General features: G+C 38.3%; 3 protein-coding genes across 4 annotated transcripts; all 3 read left to right on the forward strand.

Annotated features, from left to right (window-relative positions):
• Positions 1–1,572: 1,572 nt before the first annotated feature.
• Positions 1,573–5,000, forward strand: LOC120442539. Of its 2 annotated transcripts, none has more exons than XM_039619149.1 (7): positions 1,573–1,690; positions 2,421–2,461; positions 2,743–2,901; positions 2,990–3,127; positions 3,778–3,993; positions 4,099–4,194; positions 4,307–5,000. In XM_039619149.1, the coding sequence occupies exons 2-7, from the start codon at positions 2,434–2,436 to the stop codon at positions 4,471–4,473; spliced, it is 804 nt and encodes a 267-aa protein (XP_039475083.1). In that variant the 5' UTR covers positions 1,573–1,690; positions 2,421–2,433; the 3' UTR covers positions 4,474–5,000. The 2 variants fall into 2 exon arrangements, with proteins under 2 accessions (XP_039475083.1, XP_039475084.1); XM_039619150.1 differs by having other exon boundaries at positions 4,099–4,167.
• A 3,763-nt stretch (positions 5,001–8,763) lies between these two features.
• Positions 8,764–13,504, forward strand: LOC120442546. The gene is made up of 7 exons (XM_039619161.1): positions 8,764–8,874; positions 9,605–9,645; positions 9,927–10,085; positions 10,174–10,311; positions 10,962–11,177; positions 11,283–11,378; positions 11,490–13,504. The coding sequence occupies exons 2-7, from the start codon at positions 9,618–9,620 to the stop codon at positions 11,654–11,656; spliced, it is 804 nt and encodes a 267-aa protein (XP_039475095.1). The 5' UTR covers positions 8,764–8,874; positions 9,605–9,617; the 3' UTR covers positions 11,657–13,504.
• A 1,760-nt stretch (positions 13,505–15,264) lies between these two features.
• On the forward strand, positions 15,265–19,056 carry LOC116323831 (hemicentin-1-like). The gene is made up of 7 exons (XM_039619770.1): positions 15,265–15,434; positions 15,896–15,936; positions 16,231–16,389; positions 16,478–16,615; positions 17,686–17,928; positions 18,013–18,081; positions 18,212–19,056. The coding sequence occupies exons 2-7, from the start codon at positions 15,909–15,911 to the stop codon at positions 18,376–18,378; spliced, it is 804 nt and encodes a 267-aa protein (XP_039475704.1). The 5' UTR covers positions 15,265–15,434; positions 15,896–15,908; the 3' UTR covers positions 18,379–19,056.
• Positions 19,057–24,374: the final 5,318 nt, after the last annotated feature.

The following is a 24,374-nucleotide window of genomic DNA, read 5'->3' on the forward strand; positions in this document are numbered from 1 at the left end:
AATATTAACTAAATATTAGATAGTATTAGACAAATAAGGCTCACCTGTCAATCAAAGTGGTCAGCTGGTGTGTTTTGGAGAAGTTTTAATGGATTGTGTGACTAATATTCTGATATCTAATAACCATCCCAGAGGTTTGTGCTACAGTTCAGGTGAGTGAAATTCAAGTGTTTTATTAGTTTATTACTTTGAGCATATAGAGCTCAAACACATATCAGTAAGTATGTGTCTTATGTGCATCATACTGTACAGTTTTATGGATGCAGCTTTTTAACCAAGAAAGCAGAGAACCAACTGACCACCCTGAATGTGGTCTAAAAATGATGATATTTGCCTTTGTTAACACCTGGGGGAGGCTAATGAGGCTTTAGAATATGGATTTCACAACCATTGTGACATCCATCCAAGAGAAATGCAGTGCAAGAGAGGGATGAGGACCAAAATGCAGCACATGAGATTTTTACTAATAAACCATTTAAGTTTTTATGAAAGATTAAATTAGAAATATAGAATCTTAATTGATGCTGAGGTGAAATCAGGTTTACAATATTAGTCTTTACTCAAAAACTTTTACATAATATATTTATTAAATGTATGGTACAAAACTTAAAAACAAGGCATTTCCTACAGAAACAAATAGATTAGTTAATAAGAAACCTACAAGTTTATTATATGTGCTTCCTCCTTCCTTTACTTATAATGTAGGACAGATGATAAATGCATTAAAATAAAATGAGATAACTTTTGAGGTGCTTCAGCAGGGGCCACAATACTCCACATCTGCTCTGAACAGAGATCAATATCATAGCTGCTGATGTGTAAATCTGTCAAAGAAGTGAAAGTTTGAAGGATTTATATCTATCTATCACCAACATAGCTGAAAGAAAAAGGTTTGTTTCATGTTTGAATAAGAAAATGGATGAGTTTCTACTAATGAGTCCTGCTTTAACTTTTATCAAGACATCTGTAACTGAGTTTGTCAGAGTGCATGGCAAGAACGGGACCCAAATGCAGGACCTTCCAGTCTGATATAGTGTGTTTATTTATAGTGGCAGTTAGTGAGCAATGTGCAACAGTTTCAATAACGTGGTTCCCAAGTCCTGCTCCGTGCTCGTGTTCCTGTGACAGACAAATAACTCCAACACTCGATGTCACAGTCGCTCCACTCTCCTTAACCTGGTAAGACAAGAGGGGAAGATCAGTGATGAAATGCTGAACACAATATTTGAACACAAACACAACACAAAAGAATAAAACTGAGTTTAACTCTTTAAATCAGCTCATTTACTTTCATTTTCTTTTATATTGAAAACAAATAGTTTCTTACTTCTGCTGTGATGAATAAATATTAGTCTTTTTTCAAACTCTTATGTTCTTATTTGTATAAAGTGCTTTGAGTGCTCAGACAGAGCAGAAAAGCGCTATATAAGAACCAGTCCATTTACCATTTACCATTCTTTCTATTTTTCCTGTTATGACTTACAGACATGTGTAGCAAACCCACAAAGATCTGGGGTTTGCAGTGGCCTACAACTTTCCAGAGTGCAGCTCTCTCTTCAGATGTCTTCCGCCTTCTACACTTTTGCATCCTTGAGCTCTTGTTTTCAGTGAAGTGAAGCACGGAGAGGATGAAGAAAGATTTTAGCTTCAATAACTGAACTAAAAGACACAGAATCTGTTCAAAATTAAGGTAAGAGCTCAACCTACATTTTAAAATTTGGTTTTATATTCAAAATAAATACAAAGGATTTAACATGACCATCCTAGAAACTTTCTGTTTGCTCCGTAATGGAGTTCAAACTTACTGCAGTTTAAGAGCAAATACAGATGAAAGTGTTTCAGAAATTGTTGTATGTACGGACTCAAAGTTAAAACTGATTTAATTTGTCAATTGGGACTCACAGATTTAAGTTTGAAACTCCAATGAAAGCACCTTTTTGGTGGCAGCAAATTCTTAATAAGTGTTAATATTCATTTTGACGCTATTTAATTGGACGTATAATGATCTCAGTTGAGCTGTTTTTTTAGGAGAATTTATTTAAGTCGGTCCAGAGGAAATAAATTTCTATTTTTCTTCTTAAAAACGTCTCATTTCTGATGAGCAGTCAGGTAAAGTTACAGCAGCTTTACAGGAAACACCTTCACGTGAGCTGTTGGTTAGATTAAATTAAAGAGCCACAAGAAATGTTTCACTTTCTCAGTGACACTCTTTTTCACCTGGTTTTATTGTTTTTAACATTCGACACAGAGAGAGGACGGAAACAGAGCGAGGGCTTGGTGGTTTCTCTGTAAAGTGTTCATGTGAAGAAGAATCTCTCTGTGGCTGTGGATAAAATGAAAGTGTTCACTTTTAATTAGTTTTCTTCTTATGATTTCGTGTTAACAGTAATGTTCATTTGTGTTTTATTTTAAACCCTCAGGTCGACTTTCAGAATGAAGGTGATTGTGTTGTTTGTGTTTGGTGAGTGAATATACTTGTGAAGACAATATTGTGAATAATCCTTTAAAACACTGCACACACATGTTGTAGATGGTGTGTGACCTCATGTTTAATGTAATTAAAAAATCATGTATAAAATTATTTTTAGTGATCTCAGGTTCTTTAATGTCACTACAAGTTTATGACAACATAAAGAGAATATGATTGGTTTTGTCTCCATGTAAAGATGTTTCTTATATCCTCCTTTAAGGACACATTAATACAAGATGAGTATTTATTTAATTCATTTGCCTTCTTTTCAGTGCTGGGTGCACTCTCTGCAGCAGGGGAAGTTTTCTTTGCAAATGTTGGGGGGAAAGTCACATTGAACTGTGGGGTCAGCAGCTACAGATACATTCTGCAGTGGCGTCATGAAAATGACTTTCTTCATACAGTTTATAAGAGAGGCTACACTTACAGAGGTACTTGATTATCTTGAAATACTTAATAGTTAACATCAGTATATGATGATTACATTATATTAGAACATATTTTTATTTTCTGTGTTAGGCGATGTTGAACTTGTGCGGAGATCAGTCATGAGACAGACGAATCTGGAAATCTCCAGTGTGAAAGAAACAGATGCTGGAGAGTTCACATGTTCGGCAGATGGGACACAGCACCAACATTCACTTGTTCTGGTCTCAGGTAAACAGCAGACCCTGGAAAATATACAGTTACAAATAAATGTTCATATTTAATGGAACAGTGAGGGGTTTAACATATTAGGACTGTTATGGTTTTGTTTTCAGGATCCTTCCGCATTACACTGATAATTAAATTAATAAAAACACCACTGCTGTGAAATGAGGGGACTTTTATCAATGTGACTAATAGTTCTGTTACTATATGAGCTTTAACATAAAAGTGTCCTTATTTTCTGTTGTATTTGTTTTCAGTAAACTGCTGCTTAGAGAAAAGCCTATGGTGTGTTTCTATGTGGCAGTCTTGCCTGTATAAGTAAATGATGAGAGAGTAACCAACAAACCTTACAGTCTGGCCTTCAGTTGTTTGAAATGCAAAAATAAGAATCTGTTTCTGATAAATAAATAGTCCAAGCCTGATCCTATCTTTCACCAACTACATCCTGTGATCCTGCCACAGTTAAAAAATTGGTGGTTTTATATCCATAAAATTCTGACAAGTGTATGAAATGGTTATTTGTCTATTAATATGCAGTGTAATATGTTTTGTTTTTTCTTAAGTCTTTCTCTCATGTTATAAAGCTGTGCCATGTGTCTAATGACTCCCCTTTCTCTCTCTGATTCTCACTGTATCTTCACCTCCGTCCTTCTCAGTTTCAGTCTCTGTGACTCCCTCTACTGTTCTCAAGCTGTGTGACGAGGCAACGCTCCAGTGTGAGGTGAAACATCTGCTAAAAGGTTGTGAAGTGAAGTGGAAGAGCCCAAATGCTGATTCACCTGAATGGCCATCAACAGTTCAACTCAAACCTGTAACAAGCTCACATAATGGGACCTGGGAGTGTATCATCACCTGTGATGGCAAACAACTGAGTAAGAGTATTACTATAAAGGGTAATACACGGGTGCATGGAATGAAGGCCCATGTGTGCATATGTGGTCAAAAGTAACATAAAGATGTGTGCTTTTGTTCTTCAGAGCCTCCAACTTCAACAACTCCACCATCCACCCTGAAGAACATCACATTATTTGTAACGAGTGTTCAAGGTACAACATGTACAACATGTACAACATGTGCGTCCGGCTTTTGCAAAATGTCTGCAAATTTGATCAAAATGATGCTTTGCTGAATGTGTAACTCATTCTTGTCATTCTCACTTTCTCCAATGATCTGTGTTGCATTCAGGTACTGCCAACGATTGCCCACTGGGACTCTCCTGTTGGATGTGGATTGCAATCGGAGTCTGCTGCCAGTTTGGGATGCTCCTGATTGTTTGTGTCACTGTCTTGTGTAAGTGCATGAGTAGAAGGATGGTATGTGAGGAAAGGCGTCCATCAAATGTTTATGTATAGTGTTGATAGCTGTGGTTACAGATTATGTTGGTCTAACCTCTTCGCGGAATGTGTAACTGATCAGATTCATAGTTTCACTACACCAAGCTCTTACAAAGTCCTGGACACTTCACAACTGGCAAAAGTCTAATTGAGTGTCTCGGATTATCTATTACACTCTTCAGTAAATCAGTAGATGTACAGATGAAGTATTTGTTTTGTTTCCTGGGCTTTGCTGAGTAAAACCGAGAACCACCTGAAATCTCTCAGACATCTGTTCAGGCTTTTCTCCCGAATTACACTTTATGGCCAAAAGTATTTATTCGTCTGCCTCCAAACCCACATGAACTTGAGTGACATCCCATTTTTAATCCATAGGATTTAATATAATGTAGGCCCAACTTTTTCAGTTATAACAGCTTCAATTCTTCTAGGAAGGCTTTCCACAAAGTTTTGGAGTGTGTTTATGGGAATTTCTTGATACATTCTCAATCATCCAGGAAAGTAAATCTCCAAAAGTTGAATCTGTTCATCTGGACGTAGCGTTTTGTGGGAGAAACGTTTCGTCACTCATCCAAGTGACTTCTTCAGTCTCAGCTGACTGCAGGTTTCCCCAAACCTTATAAACAGTACATTTGCATAATGACTGAAACCAGCCCACTGAAGGAACAATGGGCTGTGAGGTCAGTTCCTTAATCATAATTAGCTGGGAATTCTTGACTGTTCTTCCAGAAGCACAGTTGTGAGATCAAACACTGCGATGAGAAGGCCTGGTTTGCAGTCTCCGCTCTAATTCATCCCAAAGGTGTTCTGTTCAAAAGTTCTTCCACACCACAGTCGCTCATCTATGTCTTTATAGACCTTGCTTTGTGCTGTCTTGTAGAGTCATGTTGGAACAGGAAGAGGCCATCCTCAAACTGTTCCCACAAAGTTGAGAGCATAAATTTGTCCAAAATGTCTTGTTATGCTGAAGCAGTAAGAGTTCCTTTTACTGGAGCTAAGTGACCAAGCTCAACTCCTGAACAACAACCCCACACAATAACCCCCTCCACCAAACTTTACACTTGGCACAATGCAGTCAGACAAGTACCGTTCCCCTGGCAACCTTTAAACCAGACTCATCCACTGGATTGCCAGATGGAGAAGTATGATATGTCACTCCACAAATCATGTATCCACTGCTCAAGAGTCCAGTGGTGGCATGCTTTAAACCACTGCATGTGATGTTTTGCATTGTGTTTGTTGATGTGAGCCTTGGATGCAGCTGCTTGGTTGTATAAAACCCATCCCCTGAAGCTCCCTGTGCACTGTTCTTGAGCTAATCAAGGCCTGAAGTTTGGAGGTCTGTTGCGATTGACTGTGCAGAAAGTTGGACACCTCTGCACACTATGAAGCTCGTCCTCCGCTGACCCTACCCTGTGATTTTACACGACCTATCACTTTATAGCTGCATTGCTGTCGTTCCCGATCGCTTCCACTTTGTTATGATACCACTAACAGCTGATTGTAGAATATTTAGTAACAACAACATTTCACAACTGGATTTGTTGCAAGGTGGCATCCTATCATGGCACCACACTGGAATTCAATGAGCTCCTGAAAGCGACTTGTTGTTTCACAAAAGTTTGTAGAAGAGGTCTGAAAGCCTACGTAGCTTATTTTATACACCTGTGGCCAGAGAAGTGACTAGAACACCTGAATTTGATGATTTGAATGCGAGAGGGATTGCTTTTAGCATAATGTGTATGTCACAAAAAACTCCTTCAGGGAACAAGTCCCAAACATTAGAGCAACTTTGTTGTTGCTTCACTCTTTGTGCTAACTCTGACTGTTGATTTCCACTGCCATCAGTAGTCACCTTCAGTCCCCTCCTCTGTCCTTGGACGATTGCAGCTTGCTGTCATCACTTCAGCCTCCTCGACCTGTTAGAGTGAAGAGATAGGAAAAAAAAGAATAACAACTGATGTGTTTTACAGAAAGAAAGCAAAGCACCAAAACAATTTATTTTCCTTTGGTTTGGAGATTCATGTTTTGTTTTATTTTACTTCAAAAAAAAAAACAAAAAAAAAACTTCTGTTGTGATAAATAAATGTCTTTCTGTCAAGCTGTGTGCTCTTTCAAGTTTTTGTTTCTGATATTTTTTTTCTAGTTTTTGTTCTATAGGTTGTCAAAAACAGTGGATAATCTTAATCTTAATTGGTCAGCTAAATGGCTTTTAGGGTTGAGCACATAAGCGCACACTCCTGCCATTCTAATCTTGTATTTGTGAGGGGCAGCCAATCAGAAGAAAGTTTTCTCAAGGTGGGTAAAGCTATCTATTAGATAAATATTAAATAAATATTAGATAGTATTAGACAAATAAGGCTCACCTGTCAATCAAAGTGGTCAGCTGGTGTGTTTTGGAGAAGTTTTAATGGATTGTGTGACTAATATTCTGATATCTAATAACCATCCCAGAGGTTTGTGCTACAGTTCAGGTGAGTGAAATTCAAGTGTTTTATTAGTTTATTACTTTGAGCATATAGAGCTCAAACACATATCAGTAAGTATGTGTCTTATGTGCGTCATACTGTACAGTTTTATGGATGCAGCTTTTTTATCAAAGAAAGCAGAGAACCAACTGACCACCCTGAATGTGGTCTAAAAATGATGATATTTGCCTTTGTTAACACCTGGGGGAGGCTAATGTGGCTTTAGAATATGGATTTCACAACCATTGTGACATCCATCCAAGAGAAATGCAGTGCAAGAGAGGGATGAGGACCAAAATGCAGCACACGAGATTTTTACTAGTAAATCGCACGGCCCTAAACCATTTACGTTTTTATGAAAGATTAAATTAGAAATATAGAATCTTAATTGATGCTGAGGTGAAATCAGGTTTACAATAGTAGTCTTTACTCAAAAACCTTTACATAATATATTTATTAAATGTATGGTATAAAACTTAAAAAGAAGGCGTTTTCCCACAGAAACAAATAGATTAGTTAATAAGAAACCTACAAGTTTATTATATGTGCTTCCTCCTTCCTTTACTTATAATGTAGGACAGATGATAAATGCATTAAAATAAAATGAGATAACTTTTGAGGTGCTTCATCAGGGGCCACAATACTCCACATCTGCTCTGAGCAGAGATCAATATCATAGCTGCTGATGTGTAAATCTGTCAAAGAAGTGAAAGTTTGAAGGATTTATATCTGTCTATCACCAACATAGCTGAAAGAAAAAGGTTTGTTTCATGTTTGAATAAGAAAATGGATGAGTTTTTACTAATGAGTCCTGCTTTAACTTTTATCAAGACATCTGTAACTGAGTTTGTCAGGGTGCATGGCAAGAACGGGACCCAAATGCAGGACCTTCCAGTCTGAGATAGTGTGTTTATTTATAGTGGCAGTTAGTGAGCAATGTGCAACAGTTTCAATAACATGATTCCCGAGTCCCGCTCCATGCTCGTGTTCCTGTGACAGACAAACAACTCCAACACTCGATGTCACAGTCGCTCCACTCTCCTAAACCTGGTAAGACAAGAGGGGAAGATCAGTGATGAAATGCTGAACACAATATTTGAACACAAACACAACACAAAAGAATAAAACTGAGTTTAACTCTTTAAATCAGCTCATTTACCTTCATTTTCTTTCATATTGAAAATAAATAGTTTCTTACTTCTGCTGTGATGAATAAATATTAGTCTTTTTTCAAACTCTTATGTTCTTAGTCGTATAAAGCGCTTTGAGTGCTCAGACAGAGTAGAAAAGCGCTATATAAGAACCAGTCCATTTACCATTCTTTCTATTTTTCCTGTTATGACTTACAGACATGAGTAGCAAACACACAAAGATCTGGGGTTTGCTACTCATGTCTCAATTAAGGAAAATCAGTGAAACTGTGTATAAAGAAATTTCAATGATGGAGTCAGTTCAGTGGAGACAAATTTCTATTTTTCTTCTTAAAGACTTCTCATTTCTGATGAGCAGCCAGATAAAGTTACATAAAACTCTGTGTTCTTTCTATTCTTCCTATTATGACTTCCCTGTTTAGTTCCAAGTTATTTTCATTTCTCTGTCACAGGAATCATTGTGGATCCATGAGCATAATCCTACTGAGCGTGTGCAGTTGAGCCTTTTTTAAGACACTGTGCAGAACTTTCTTCAGCTTTTTGTAAGAACTGCACTGAGTAGAAAATACCAGGCCTAGATTGCAGTAAAGTGCAGACCTGAGTAGCAAACCCACAAAGATCTGGGGTTTGCGGAGGCCTACAACTTTCCAGAGTGCAGCTCTCTCTTCAGATGTCTTCCGCCTTCTACACTTTTGCATCCTTGAGCTCTTGCTTTCAGTGAAGTGAAGCACGGAGAGGATGAAGAAAGATTTTAGCTTCAATAACTGAACTAAAAGACACAGAATCTGTTCAAAATTAAGGTAAGAGCTCAACCTACATTTTAAAATTTGGTTTTATATTCAAAATAAATACAAAGGATTTAACATGACCATCCTAGAAACTTTCTGTTTGCTCCGTAATGGAGTTCAAACTTACTGCAGTTTAAGAGCAAATACAGATGAAAGTGTTTCAGAAAATGTTGTATGTACGGAGTCAAAGTTAAAACTGATTTAATTTGTCAATTGGGACTCACAGATTTAAGTTTGAAACTCCAATGAAAGCACCTTTTTGGTGGCAGCAAATTCTTAATAAGTGTTAATATTCATTTTGACGCTATTTAATTGGACGTATAATGATCTCAGTTGAGCTGTTTTTTTAGGAGAATTTATTTAAGTCGGTCCAGAGGAAATAAATTTCTATTTTTCTTCTTAAAAACGTCTCATTTCTGATGAGCAGTCAGGTAAAGTTACAGCAGCTTTACAGGAAACACCTTCACATGAGCTGTTGGTTAGATTAAATTAAAGAGCCACAAGAAATGTTTCACTTTCTCAGTGACACTCTTTTTCACCTGGTTTTATTGTTTTTAACATTCGACACAGAGAGAGGACGGAAACAGAGCGAGGGCTTGGTGGTTTCTCTGTAAAGTGTTCATGTGAAGAAGAATCTCTCTGTGGCTGTGGATAAAATGAAAATGTTCACTTTTAATTAGTTTTCTTGTTATGATTTAATGTTAAAAGTAATGTTCATTTGTGTTTTATTTTAAACCCTCAGGTCGACTTTCAGAATGAAGGTGATTGTGTTGTTTGTGTTTGGTGAGTGAATATACTTGTGAAGACAATATTGTGAATAATCCTTTAAAACACTGCACACACATGTTGTAGATGGTGTGTGACTTCATGTTTAATGTAATTAAAAAATCATGTATAAAATTATTTTTAGTGATCTCAGGTTCTTTAATGTCACTACAAGTTTATGACAACATAAAGAGAATATTACTGGTTTTGTCTCCATGTAAAGATGTTTCTTATATCCTCCTTTAAGGACACATTAATACAAGATGAGTATTTATTTAATTCATTTGCCTTCTTTTCAGTGCTGGGTGCACTCTCTGCAGCAGGGGAAGTTTTCTTTGCAAATGTTGGGGGGAAAGTCACATTGAACTGTGGGGTCAGCAGCTACAGAAACTATCTGACGTGGTATCATGGATATGACCTTCTTCATACTGATGATCAGAGCGGCTTCATGCGCAGAGGTATTTGAGTATCTCAGAATACTTAATAGTTAACATCAATATGCGATGATTACATTATATTAAAACATATTTTTATTTTCTGTGTTAGGCTATGTTGAACTTGTGGAGAGGTCAGTTGTGAGACAGACGAATCTGGAAATCTCCAGTGTGAGAGAAACAGATGCTGGAGAGTTCACATGTTCGGCAGATTGGACATATCATGAACATTCACTTTTTGTGGTCTCAGGTAAACAGCAGACCCTGGAAAATATACAGTTACAAATAAATGTCCACATTTAATGGAACAGTGAGGGGTTTAACATATTAGGACTGTTATGGTTTTGTTTTCAGGATCCTTCCACATTACACTGATAATCAGATTAATAAAAACACCACTGCTGTGAAATGAGGGGAATTTTTTCAATGTGACTAATAGTTCTGTTACTATATGAGCTTTAACATAAAAGTGTCCTTATTTTCTGTTGTATTTGTTTTCAGTAAACTGCTGCTTAGAGAAAAGCCTATGGTGTGTTTCTATGTGGCAGTCTTGCCTGTATAAGCGAATGATGAGAGAGTAACCAACAAACCTTACAGTCTGGCCTTCAATTGTTTGAAATGCAAAAATAAGAATCAGTTTCTGATAAATAAATAGTCCAAGCCTGATCCTATCTTTCACCAACTACTTCCTGTGATCCTGCCACAGTGAAATGTTTGGTGGTTTTATATCCATAAAATTCTGACAAGTGTATGAAATGGTTATTTGTCTATTAATATGCAGTGTAATATGTTTTGTTTTTTCTTAAGTCTTTCTCTCATGTTATAAAGCTGTGCCATGTGTCTAATGACTCCCCTTTCTCTCTCTGATTCTCACTGTATCCTCACCTCCGTCCTTCTCAGTTTCAGTCTCTGTGACTCCATCTGCTGTTCTCAAGCTGTGTGACGAGGCAACGCTCCAGTGTGAGGTGAAACATCTGCTCCAAGGTTGTGAAGTGAAGTGGAAGAGTCCAAATGCTGATTCACCTGAATGGCCATCAACAGTTCAACTCAAACCTGTAACAAGCTCACATAATGGGACCTGGGAGTGTATCATCACCTGTGATGGCAAACAACTGAGTAAGAGTATTACTATAAAGGGTAATACACGGGTGCATGGAATGAAGGCCCATGTGTGCATATGTGGTCAAAAGTAACATAAAGATGTGTGTTTTTGTTCTTCAGAGCCTCCAACTTCAACAACTTCACCAACCACCCTGAAGAACATCACATTATTTGTAACGAGTGTTCAGGGAACAACATGTACAACATGTATAACATGTGCGTCCGGCTTTTGAAAATGTCTACAAATCTGATCAAAGTGATCATTTGCTGAATGTGTAACTCATTCTTGTCTTTCTCACTTTCTCCAATGATCTGTGTTGCATTCAGGTACTGCCAACGATTGCCCACTGGGACTCTCCTGTTGGATGTGGATTGCAATCGGAGTCTGCTGCCAGTTTGGGATGCTCCTGATTGTTTGTGTCACTGTCTTGTGTAAGTGCATGAGTAGAAGGATGGTATGTGAGGAAAGGCGTCCATCAAATGTTTATGTATAGTGTTGATAGCTGTGGTTACAGATTATGTTGGTCTAACCTCTTCGCGGAATGTGTAACTGATCAGATTCATAGTTTCACTACACCAAGCTCTTACAAAGTCCTGGACACTTCACAACTGGCAAAAGTCTAATTGAGTGTCTCGGATTATCTATTACACTCTTCAGTAAATCAGTAGATGTACAGATGAAGTATTTGTTTTGTTTCCTGGGCTTTGCTGAGTAAAACCGAGAACCACCTGAAATCTCTCAGACATCTGTTCAGGCTTTTCTCCCGAATTACACTTTATGGCCAAAAGTATTTATTCGTCTGCCTCCAAACCCACATGAACTTGAGTGACCTCCCATTTTTAATCCATAGGATTTAATATAATGTAGGCCCAACTTTTTCAGTTATAACAGCTTCAATTCTTCTAGGAAGGCTTTCCACAAAGTTTTGGAGTGTGTTTATGGGAATTCTTGACTGTTCTTCCAGAAGCACAGTTGTGAGATCAAACACTGCGATGAGAAGGCCTGGTTTGCAGTCTCCGCTCTAATTCATCCCAAAGGTGTTCTGTTCAAAAGTTCTTCCACACCACAGTCGCTCATCCATGTCTTTATAGACCTTGCTTTGAGCTGTCTTGTAGAAGAACAGGAAGAGGCCATCCTCAATCTGTTCCCACAAAGTTGGCAGAATGAACTTCTCCAAAATGTCTTGGTATGCTGAAGCAGTAAGAGTTCCTCTTGCTGGAGCGACCAAGCTCAACTCCTGAACAACAACCCCACACAATAATCCCCTCTACACCAAACTTTACAGTAAGTCCAATGCAGTCAGACAAGTACCGTTCCCCTGGCAACCTTTAAACCAGACTCATCCACTGGATTGCCAGATGGAGAAGTATGATATGTCACTCCACAAATCATGTATCCACTGCTCAAGAGTCCAGTGGTGGCATGCTTTAAACCACTGGATGTGATGTTTTGCATTGTGTTTGTTGACGTGAGGCTTGAATGCAGCTGCTTGGTTGTGTAAAACCCATCCCCTGAAGCTCCCTGTGCACTGTTCTTGAGCTAATCTTAAGGCCTGAAGTTTGGAGGTCTGTTGCGATTGACTGTGCAGAAAGTTGGACACCTCTGCACACTATGAAGCTCGTCCTCCGCTGACCCTACCCTGTGATTTTACACGACCTATCACTTTATAGCTGCATTGTTGTCGTTCCCGATCGCTTCCACTTTGTTATAATACCACTAACAGCTGATTGTAGAATATTTAGTAACAACAACATTTCACAACTGGATTTGTTGCAAGGTGGCATCCTATCATGGCACCACACTGGAATTCAATGAGCTCCTGAAAACGACTCGTTGTTTCACAAAAGTTTGTAGAAGAGGTCTGAAAGCCTACGTGGCTTATTTTATACACCTGTGGCCAGAGAAGCGACTAGAACACCTGAATTTGATGATTTGAATGCGAGAGGGATTGCTTTTAGCATAATGTGTATGTCACAAAAAACTCCTTCAGGGAACAAGTCCCAAACATTAGAGCAACTTTGTTGTTGCTTCACTCTTTATGCTAACTCTGACTGTTGATTTCCACTGCCATCAGTTGTCACCTTCAGTCCCCTCCTCTGTCTTTGGACGATTGCAGCTTGCTGTCATCACTTCAGCCTCCTCGACCTGTTAGAGTGAAGAGATAGAAAAAAAAGAATAACAACTGATGTGTTTTACAGAAAGAAAACAAAGCACCAAAACAACTTGTTTTCCTTTGGTTTGGAGATTCATGTTTTGTTTTATTTTACTACAAAAAAAAAAAAAAAACTTTGTTGCTGCTGTTGTGATAAATAAATGTCTTTCTGTCAAGCTGTGTGCTCTTTTAGTTTTTGTTTCTAATATTTTTCTCTAGTTTTTGCTCTATATGGTGTCAAAAAAGTGGATAATCTTAATGTTAATTGGTCAGCTAAATAGCTTTTAGGGTTGAGCACATAAGTGCACACTCCCGCCATTCTAATCTTGTATTTGTGAGGGGCAGCCAATCAGAAGAAAGTTTTCTCAAGGTGGGTAAAGCTATCTATTAGATAAATATTAACTAAATATTAGATAGTATTAGACAAATAAGGCTCACTTGTCAATCAAAGTGGTCAGCTGGTGCATTTTGGGGAAGTTTTAATGGATTGTGTGACTAATATTCTGATATCTAATAACCATCCCAGAGGTTTATGCTTTAGTTCAGGTGAGTGAAATTCAAGTGTTTTATTAGTTTATTACTTTGAGCATATAGAGCTCAAACACATATCAGTAAGTATGTGTCTTATGTGCGTCATACTGTACTGTTTTATGGATGCAGCTTTTTAACCAAGAAAGCAGAGAACCAACTGACCACCCTGAATGTGGTATAAAAATGATGATGTTTTCCTTTGTTAACACCTGGGGGAGGCTAATGTGGCTTTAGAATATGAATTTCACAACCATTAAGTCATCATGGTGACATCCATCCAAGAGAAATGCAGTGCAAGAGAGGGATGAGGACCAAAATGCAGCATACTGGGCAACTTTACTAGTAAATCGCATAGAAACCCTTTGCCCTAAACCATTTAAGTTTTTATGAAAGATTAAATTAGAAATATAGAATCTTAATTGATGTAGTGGAGAAATCAGCTTTACAATATTAGTGTTTACCCAAAAACATTTACATAATTTATTTATTAAATGCATAGTATAAAACCTAAAAACAATGTATTTATTCCCACAGAAACAAATAGATTAGTTAATAAGAAACCTACAAGTTTATTATATGTGCTTCCTCCTTCCTTTACTTATAATGTAGGACAGATGATAAATGCATTAAAATAAAATGAGATAACTTTTGAGGTGCTTCATCAGGGGCCACCATACTCCACATCTGCTCTGAACAGCGATCAATATCATAGCTGCTGATGTGTAAATCTGTCAAAGAAATGAAAGTTTGAAGGATTTATATCTGTCTATCACCAACATAGCTGAAAGAAAAAGGTTTGTTTCATGTTTGAATAAGAAAATGGATGAGTTTTTACTAATGAGTCCTGCTTTAACTTTTATCAAGACATCTGTAACTGAGTTTGTCAGGGTGCATGGCAAGAACGGGACCCAAATGCAGGACCTTCCAGTCTGAGATAGTGTGTTTATTTATAGTGGCAGTTAGTGAGCAATGTGCAACAGTTTCAATAACGTGGTTCCCAAGTCCCGCTCCGTGCTCGTGTTCCTGTGACAGACAAACAACTCCAACACTCGATGTCACAGTCGCTCCACTCTCCTTAACCTGGTAAGAATGGAGGGGAAGATCAGTGATGAAATGCTGAACACAATATTTGAACACAAACACAACACAAAAGAATAAAACTGAGTTTAACTCTTTAAATCAGCTCATTTACCTTCATTTTCTTTTATATTGAAAATAAATACTTTCTTACTTCTGCTGTGATGAATAAATATTAGTCTTTTTTCAAACTCTTATGTTCTTAGTCGTATAAAGCGCTTTGAGTGCTCAGACAGAGTAGAAAAGCGCTATATAAGAACCAGTCCATTTACCATTCTTTCTATTTTTCCTGTTATGACTTACAGACATGTGTAGCAAACCCACAAAGATCTGGGGTTTGCAGTGGCCTACAGCTTTGCAGAGTGCAGCTCTCTCTTCAGATGTTTTCCACCTTCTGCACTTTTTGCATCTTTGAGATCTTATTTTCAGTGAAGTGAAGCACAGAGAGGAAGAAAAAATGTTTCACCTTCAATAACTGAACGAAAACACACAGAATCTGTTTAAAATTAAGGTAAGAGCTCAACCTACATTTCAAAGGATTTAACACGACCACCTTAGAAACTTTCTGTTTGCTCCGTAATGGAGTTCAAAGTTAGTGCAAAGGCACCAGTTTAAGAGCAAATACAGGAGAAAATGTAAGTGTTTCAGAAATTGTTGTATGTATGGAGTCGAAGTTAAAACTGATTTAATTTGTCAATTTGGACTCACAGATTTACGTTTGAAACTTCAATCAAAGCACCTTTTTGGAGGCAGTTTTTAAGTCTAACACAGAGTTTTATTATTTTTAACATACGACACAGAGAGAGGACGGAAACAGAGCGAGGGCTTGGTGGTTTCTCTGTAAAGTGTTCATGTGAAGAAGAATCTCTCTGTGGCTGTGGATAAAATGAAAGTGTTCACTTTTAATTAGTTTTCTTGTTATGATTTCGTGTTAACAGTAATGTTCATTTGTGTTTTATTTTAAACCCTCAGGTCGACTTTCAGAATGAAGGTGATCGTGTTGTTTGTGTTTGGTGAGTGAATATACTTGTGAAGAAAATATTGTGAATAATCCTTTAAAATACTGCACACACATGTTGTAGATGGTGTGTGACCTCATGTTTAATCTACTTGAAAAATCATGTAGCAATATGGTTGTATTGGTGTTTTACTGATCCCAGGTTGTTTAATGTCACTCTACAAGTTTACAACAAAATGAAGAAAATATGACTTGTTTGGCTCCATGTAGAGACGTTTTTTTATATCCTCCTTTAAATAAGCGTTACTAAAAGACAAGTATTTATTTACTGTGATCATCTTCTTTTCAGTGCTGGGTGCACTCTCTGCAGCAGGTGAAGATTTTTTTGCAAAAGTCGGGCAGAAAGTCACATTGAACTGTGGAGTCAGCAGCTACGTCCGCTCTCTGCAGTGGCGTCATATAAATGACCTTCTTCATAGTGTTGATCAGAGAGGCTTCCCTCGCAAAGGTACTCGAGTATCTCAGAACACTTAACAGTTAACATCAGTATATGATGATTACATTATAATAGAACATATTTTTATTTTCTGTGTTAGGCTATGTTGAACTTGTGCAGAGGTCAGTCGTGAGACAGAACAATCTGGAAATCTTCAGTGTGAGAGAAACAGATGCTGGACGGTTCACATGTTTCGCAGATGGGACACGTCATAACCATTCACTTGTTGTGCTCTCGGGTACCCTGAAAAATACACATTTACAAATAACTGTTCAAATATAACCGAACATTGAAGCGTTTAACATATTAGGACAAATATGGTTTTGTTTTAATGATGCCTGCACATTACATTGATAATCAGATTAATAAAAACATCACTGCTGAAAAATGAAGGGAAATTATTTTATGTGGCTGATGGTTCTGTTACTATAACAGGTAAAAGGATATAAAACAAATATATAAAATGTATTTCTTGCACAGCATGTCTTGTATATGCTTTGAAGTTTGTAGACTACATTTCCCATAATCAAGCTTAGTCTTCTCCCAGTCAACCTTCAACATCTTTAACAAACTCTGTCCTATAGGCAGCCTTCCTGCTAAAACTTTGTCCTCTCTGATTCCAAACTGGGGATATGTCAGAAACTTCCTGAACAGGAGCGGAGCTACGGGGTGGGCAGGACCACCACAGTCTTAAGTGTGGCCACCCTGCCATTGCTGGAGTCCATCAGGAGAAGGGGAACCATCGGAGGGGCTACGAACATATGCTGGGCTCTAGAATTACATTCATAACTATTAAATATTACATAAGACATAACTATGAATTAATAATCCTATTATAATTATACTATTAACTATATAAACATAATTTTCTTTTAAAAAACTACTTTAGCTGTATTCCTTAGTTTTTTATTTCTTTTTGTCAGATACTTGAATTAAAAAAGCTTACTTTGTGTTTCTATATGGCAGTCATGCCCGTGTAAGCAAATTATAACAGTGACCAAAAAACCAAACCAAACAAAGCAGTCCAGGCCTGATCTTTTCTGTCACCAGCTGGGTCACTACTTATTACGATCCCTCTACAGTTAAATGTTTATTTGTGTTATTTCATTTCACCAAAAATGTTCTAATATGTGAAAGACATTACCACTTTTCCTTTAATACTTAGTGTAATATGCTGTGATTGCTTTTCCTCTCATGTTATAAAGCTTTGTCATGTGTGTAATGAGTTTGGATAAAGCACCTTGTTGGTCTCCATTTCCCTTTGTGATTCTCACTGTATCTGTGGTTATCTGTCTGTTTCCCTCTCAGTTTTGGTCTCCGTCCAACCCTCTGCTGTTCTCGAGCTAAACAATGAGGCAACGCTCAGGTGTGAGTTGAAAGGTCAGCACCGTGGTTGTGAAGTGAAGTGGAGAAGTCCAAATACATATTCACTCACAAATACATCAACAGTTCAACTCAAACCTGTAAAAACCTCACATAACGGGGCCTGGGAGTGTATCGTCACCTGTGGCAGGAATACATTTAGTGAGCCTCTGGCCATCACAGTACAAGGTAATATACAGTTACTAGGAATGAAGACCCTTGTCTACATATGTGGTCAATAGAAACATAAAGATGTGTGTTTTTGTTCTTCAGAGCCTCCAACTACAACAACTCCACCAACCACCCTGAAGAACATCACATCATTTGTAACGAGTGTTCAGGGTACAACATGTACAACATGTGTCTCCAGCTTTTGCAAAATGTCTGCAAATTAGCTCAAAGTGATCCTTTGCTGAATGTGTAACTCATTCTTGTCTTTCTCACTTTCTCCAATGATCTGTGTTGCATTCAGGTACTGCCAACGATTGCCCACTGGGACTCTCCTGTTGGATGTGGTTTGTGATTGGGGTGTGCTGCCAGTGTGGGATGCTCCTCATAGTTTGTGTCACTGTCTTGTGTAAGTGTATAAAAAGAAGGGCAGTATTTGAGGAAAGGCGTTCATCCAATATTTATGCATAGAGTTGATAGCTGATGTTAAAAGAAACCAAAAGAAAATGGGTTAAAGACCTCCTGCACCACTGTGTTTACAGATTATGTTGGTCTTCTGTTCAGTCATCTTCACTGAATGTGTAAGTGATCAGAGTCATGATTTCACTCCACCAAGCTTTTACAAAAGTCCTGGCACGCTTCACAACTGGCAAAAGTCCAAATGAGTGTCTCAGATTGAGTATTACACTCTTCAGTAAATTGGTGCAGATTTACAGATGAGGTGTCGGTTTGCTTTCTGGGCCTTCCTGGGTGAAACTAAGAACCAACTAAGATCTCTCAGACATCTGTTCAGGCTTTACACACAAATTATACTTTATTGCCAAAAGTATTCACTCGTCTACCTTGACATGCATATGAACTTGAGTGGCATGCCATTCTTAATCCATAGGGTTTAATATGATGTAGGACCAACTGTGGCAGCTGAAACTCTCATAGGAAGGCTTTCCAAAGGTTTAGGAGTGTTTATAGGAGTTGTTGGTGCTTCTGTACAGCTGTCTAGAAGCACATTTGTCAGGTCAGACACTGATGTCAGACTAGAAGGCATGGCTCACAGTCTCCGGTCTAATTCATCCCAAAGTTGTTCTGTCGGGTGGAGGTTGGGACTCTGTGCAGGCCAGTCACGTTGTTCCAACAGGAACGGGAAGAGACCATCCCCAAACTGTTCCCACAAAGTTGGAAGAATTAAAATTGTCCAAAATGTCTTGGTATGCTGAAGCATTAAGAGTTCCTTTTACTGGAACTAACCGGCTGAGCCCAACTCCTGAACAACAACCTCGCACAATAATCCCCCATCCACCAACCTTTACACTTAGCACAACGCAATCAGACAAGTAGCGTTCCCCTGGCAACCGTCCATTGCATTGTCCAGATGGAGACTCTTGATTCGTCACTCCAGAGAACATGTCTCCACTGCTCTAGAGTCCAGTCGTAGTGCGCTTTATGCTGATCTGAAGGTCACATGAAGGTTGGAGGTGTGCAGCGACTGCTCTGTGATTTTATGTGTCCTACATCATCATGGGTGTGCTGCTGTTATACCACTTTGGTATAATGCCACTAAGAGCTGACCGTGGAAAATTTAGCGAGGAAATTTCAGAAATGGAAGTGACCAGAACACCTGAATTAATGATTTGGATGCTTGAGTGAATATTTTTAGTATAATGCCAAGTCCCAAACATTAGAGCAACTTCCCCAAGTCCCTTCACTCTTTCTTCACCCTGACTGTTGATTTCTGCTGCCATCATTTGTCACTGCTTCCTCTTCTTTTATTGGACAATTACAGCTTGACATTGTGATAATTTGATGATTCTTGTTTTGTCTTGTTTTTTATTTCAAAAAGAAAATCGTTGTTACTTCTGCTGTGATAAATAAATGTTTTTCTGTCAAGCTGTGTGATCTTTCAGTTTTTGTTTCTGACATATTTTTTTCTACTTCTTGTTCTATATGATGTCAAAGGATGTTGATAATGTTAATGTTGTTAATCTTTCAGGTATATAGCTTTAGCTTTGAGGACATAAGCCCAACCTTCCGGCCTTTCTCATCTTTTATTTGTCAGCGGCAGCCAATCAGATAAGGGTTTTCTCACAGAGGGTAGGGCTGAATATTAGATGAAAATCAGATAAATAAGCCTCACTTGTCAATCTAAGTGGTCAGCTGGTGCCTTTTGGGGAAGTTTTAGTAGATTGTGTGACTAATATTCTGATAACTAATAACCAGCCCTGAGGTCTGTGCTTCAGCTCAGGTGAGTGAAATTCAAGTGTTTCATTAGTTAATTACTTCAAACTCGTGATGTGTGGGACTAATCATCGTCACTGTCACTAGTCAGTCCCACATTTACTTGTCATTTAATCTAATTGTTAAAATTAAAAAATGATGCCCAATGCCAGTAACTTACTTTGTCCTACATGTTGGCAACACTCTACCACTATATAGTGCATTGTTGAGAAATGCCAAAAATCTGTGAATCAAGCCCCGTGTTAACGACAGGAAATAAGCTTTCTCTGAAAGGTGGATGGGCTCTCCCTTAGTGATAGGATGAGGAGTTCAGTGATTATGGTTCAGAGTAGAATCACTGCTCCTCCACAACGAAAGGAGACCGCTAAGGCTGTCGCCTCCTGGGTGTTCGGTGTTGTGCCAAAAAGTGATCCTCTGTCCAAAACTGATTTGTTTTCACGTGTTTCTTATGTGTAATGTCTTTACCTATATTGGTAAATACACTTTATAATAATAATAAATTGCATTTATATAGCGCTTTACGAGACCCTCAAAGCGCTTTACATTTCCACTATCCATTCACTCTCACATTCACACACTGGTGGAGGAAAGCTACAGTTGCAGCCACAGCTGTCCTGGGGCAGACTGACAGAAGCAAGGCAGCCATATCGCACCATCGGCCCCTCTGGCCAACACCAGTAGGCGGTAGGTGAAGTGTCTTGCCCAAGGATACAACGACCAAGACAGCCAGAGCTGGGGATCGAACGGGCAACCTTCCGGTTACAAGATGAGCTTCCCAACACTCTGAACCATGATCGACCCAAACTTTAGTGAACAGGATTTACAAACATTATATGTAAAATTGAATGATTACCTGTTTTTCAAGTATCTTTATTATGGGCTCAAAATGTGGTCATAAATATTTTGTACTTGTAAATCAGTTTTGTATGTGTAAAAAGAATTTGTGCGTGCGTAAAAAAGATTTGTATGTGTAAAAAGAATTTGTGCGTGCGTAAAAAAGATTTGTATGTGTAAAAAAGATTTGTGTGTGTGTGAAAAAGATTTGTATGTGTAAAAAAGATTTGTGTGTGTGTAAAAAAGATTTGTATTTGTAAAAAGAATTTGTGCGTGCATAAAAAAGATTTGTATGTGTAAAAAGAATTTGTGCGTGCGTAAAAAAGATTTGTATGTGTAAAAAAGATTTGTGTGTGGACTTAGCCAAAAACCCCCCTGCAAGTTACAAGTACGAATTTTGACCCTATTTTTCTTCCTGTCATCTGATTGGTCAATGTCATGTCAATCACAAATGTAACAATCCAATCAGAGAACAGATGGGTTTGGCTGTCGGAGGGGCACTTTTTTGAACTGCAGGTCCTTGAAGGGAATACATGCCCTTTTACATGCCAACCCAGCGTTTTCCTTCATCACCACGAAGGAAAACAGTCTGTGGTCGTCCGAGTTTGGTGATTTTTGTGTCACAGGTCTACGTGCTTTATACAGGGACTTCCACAGGCTTTTCAACAGCGCTGCGGACCGCGGGGGGGGCAGTGTTTTGGAAATGACAGTCTTCATTACAAAGCTTTCTTCGTTATGAATTAGCATACATGTTTTTATTGAACATTTGAAGAACTAGCAAAAAAACCAGAAACTGTTGTAGAGGACATAAAGTCAGAGATAGAAACGACAAGGAGCAGGTGCATCTAGTACAGGTAGAGCTGCTGCAAAAACCCACAGAGCTCAGCAGCCAGCGCAACAAATTCTGGATCCTTTGCTTTTAGTTAGCAGTTAGCATTAGCAGCACATCCTGCGTCCGATGTGAAAGGACCTTTATGCTGCGCACTGTGACTCACAGCAATGGTCCCGGGTCAGCCCTGACTTTGTGTTAAACTAATCCTAAAGTAATAATGGTATTTCTAACCACTGACATACCACAACTTTATCCTTTCAACAGCTGCTGAAAGTAAGGGGACCTAGCTGCTATCGGATATTTATATAGAGATCCTCCAGCTTCAAACTGTATTACCCTTCAAGGACCTGCAGTTCAAAAAGTGCCCTCCGACAGCCAAACCCATCTGTTCTCTGATTGGATTGTTACATTTGTGATTGACATGACATTGACCAATCAGATGACAGGAAGAAAAATAGGGTCAAAATTCGTACTTGTAACTTGCAGGGGGTTTTTGGCTAAGTCCACACACAAATCTTTTTACACATACAAATCTTTTTACGCACGCACAAATTCTTTTTACACATACAAATCTTTTTACGCACGCACAAATTCTTTTTACACATACAAATCTTTTACGCACACACAAATTCTTTTTACACATACAAATCTTTTTTACACACACACAAATCTTTTTTACACATACAAATCTTTTTTACGCACGCACAAATTCTTTTTACACATACAAATCCTGATTTACAAGTACAAAATATTTATGACCACATTTTGAGCCCATACTTTATGGCTCCATGTTATTGTACCTACATCCTTTATGGCCACTTAAAATATGTTTACAGAACTATTGTTATATTTGTTGCAATTCCTGCAGTCCACTTGGCCAGATTACTTTTTTTTTTTAAAGTTATTTTTAATCTCAACAAGATTTTTTACCTTATTGTAGTGAAGTAGATTTTGGGTTAGGATGTTACATGATGTCCCTAAACGCACCACTGACATCCACACCTTTCAGCCGACAATTACCTGGCTATAAGAAATAGCTGCGCTTCACTACTGAGAGAAGGCATTTGGCAGTCTTGGCAATCTAAGGTGGCTGCAGCACTAGGCAGTTGAGCTCCACATATCTCTTAAGGAAAGCTACTCAGTTGCCCTTAGAGAGTGGTGTGCATTAGACTGCTGCTGTCTTGTCAGATGCTGTTTTGTTTGTTATGCACTACTTTTATAAAGTATAGTGATTTGGGATGTGTTTTTATGTAGATCTTTTATTGATTGTTTAACGTTTTATCTTTTCTTTTATTGCTTTAGTGGAGGTGCGGCCGCCTGTTTAGAGGCTAGGCACGTGAGGTGGAATCCCCTCCCCGATGCATGCGAGTGTACACACCGGGCATAGGCAGATTGCACCATTTAGAGTTTAGTGTGAGTGAGGTTTGCTGTGAAATCACACGGGTGAGTAATTGGTGGCACCCTTGGGCACTCCTCCTGTAGGTTGCCTCCTCAAGTGGCGGTCTCCACCATTTTGTTTAGTTGCTTCTTTTTAATATATTGTGCTTGTTTTAGGGTAGCATTGTGGCAGGGAGTATGTTGTTTTAATCATTGTTTGGTAATAAAGTGTTTTAATCTATTATTTTACTCTCTCAACCCTGCTACCCTAGGTGCCTTAATCTTATAGTTATGTTTTAGTAGTTTCTCTTAATAAACTTTGGAATTATAAACTTCCTTTGTCTCACCTCTGCCTTTAAATAACGAGTCTGTGGGCTTTGGTAGCCAATGCAATCCTCCCATTGGCTAGAGAAATCTTTCCTGGGGTTGTAGCGCCCTCCCCCAGGTGGCGTTGTCACTACTTTAGTAACCGTCTCCGGTTATCTCTCATTTTCGCGACACCACATTATATATAAGCCACTGCAAAAAAAAACTGATTGCAGCTTTTACCTTGTGATAGGAATGTTGTTTGTGGCTCAAGATGACTTGATATAATTAATCAGGGACACAGTTGACATATGTTTCACATATTATAGGCCAACAAGTTATTTAAAGCAGATATAATACAAGCAGTTACTTTTTGGCAAACAATCATTCAGGCCTACCGATAGCAGACCTGGCCCCTACTTGAAAGATATGACTCAAACATTTAAATGTCTTAAACCATTTAAAGATGAAACTACATTTGTTTTAACACAGAATCTGAATTGATGCAGTAACAAATCAAGTTTACAATAGCAGCATTTAGTCAAAATCATATTTTTTTTTACTTCCTGGAGTCTAACTTGTCTAAAAAATGTATTCTGATGTGGAGACAAATGTCATGCAAGCTTTAATAACTTGTACATTTGGATTATTTTAGGTGGCTCACTACTGCCCTCTATGTTCTATTTTATGTGAGTTCTTAACTCCTTGAAACTGCAATGAAGCTAGTGACAGCAACGTTATCGCAAATATCAGACACAATGTCTGCTTTTATGGGAAACAGACCACGTTTAAAAGTACAGGAAATCAGTTTTTACATAATGAAAAATAACAAGCACTTGTTCCCTGGTCAAAAAGAGGAATGTGGAAACTGGGTGGAGCTATTTGA

Source organism: Oreochromis aureus, linkage group 11 (assembly GCF_013358895.1).
Source record: "Oreochromis aureus strain Israel breed Guangdong linkage group 11, ZZ_aureus, whole genome shotgun sequence".
Lineage (NCBI taxonomy): Eukaryota > Metazoa > Chordata > Actinopteri > Cichliformes > Cichlidae > Oreochromis > Oreochromis aureus.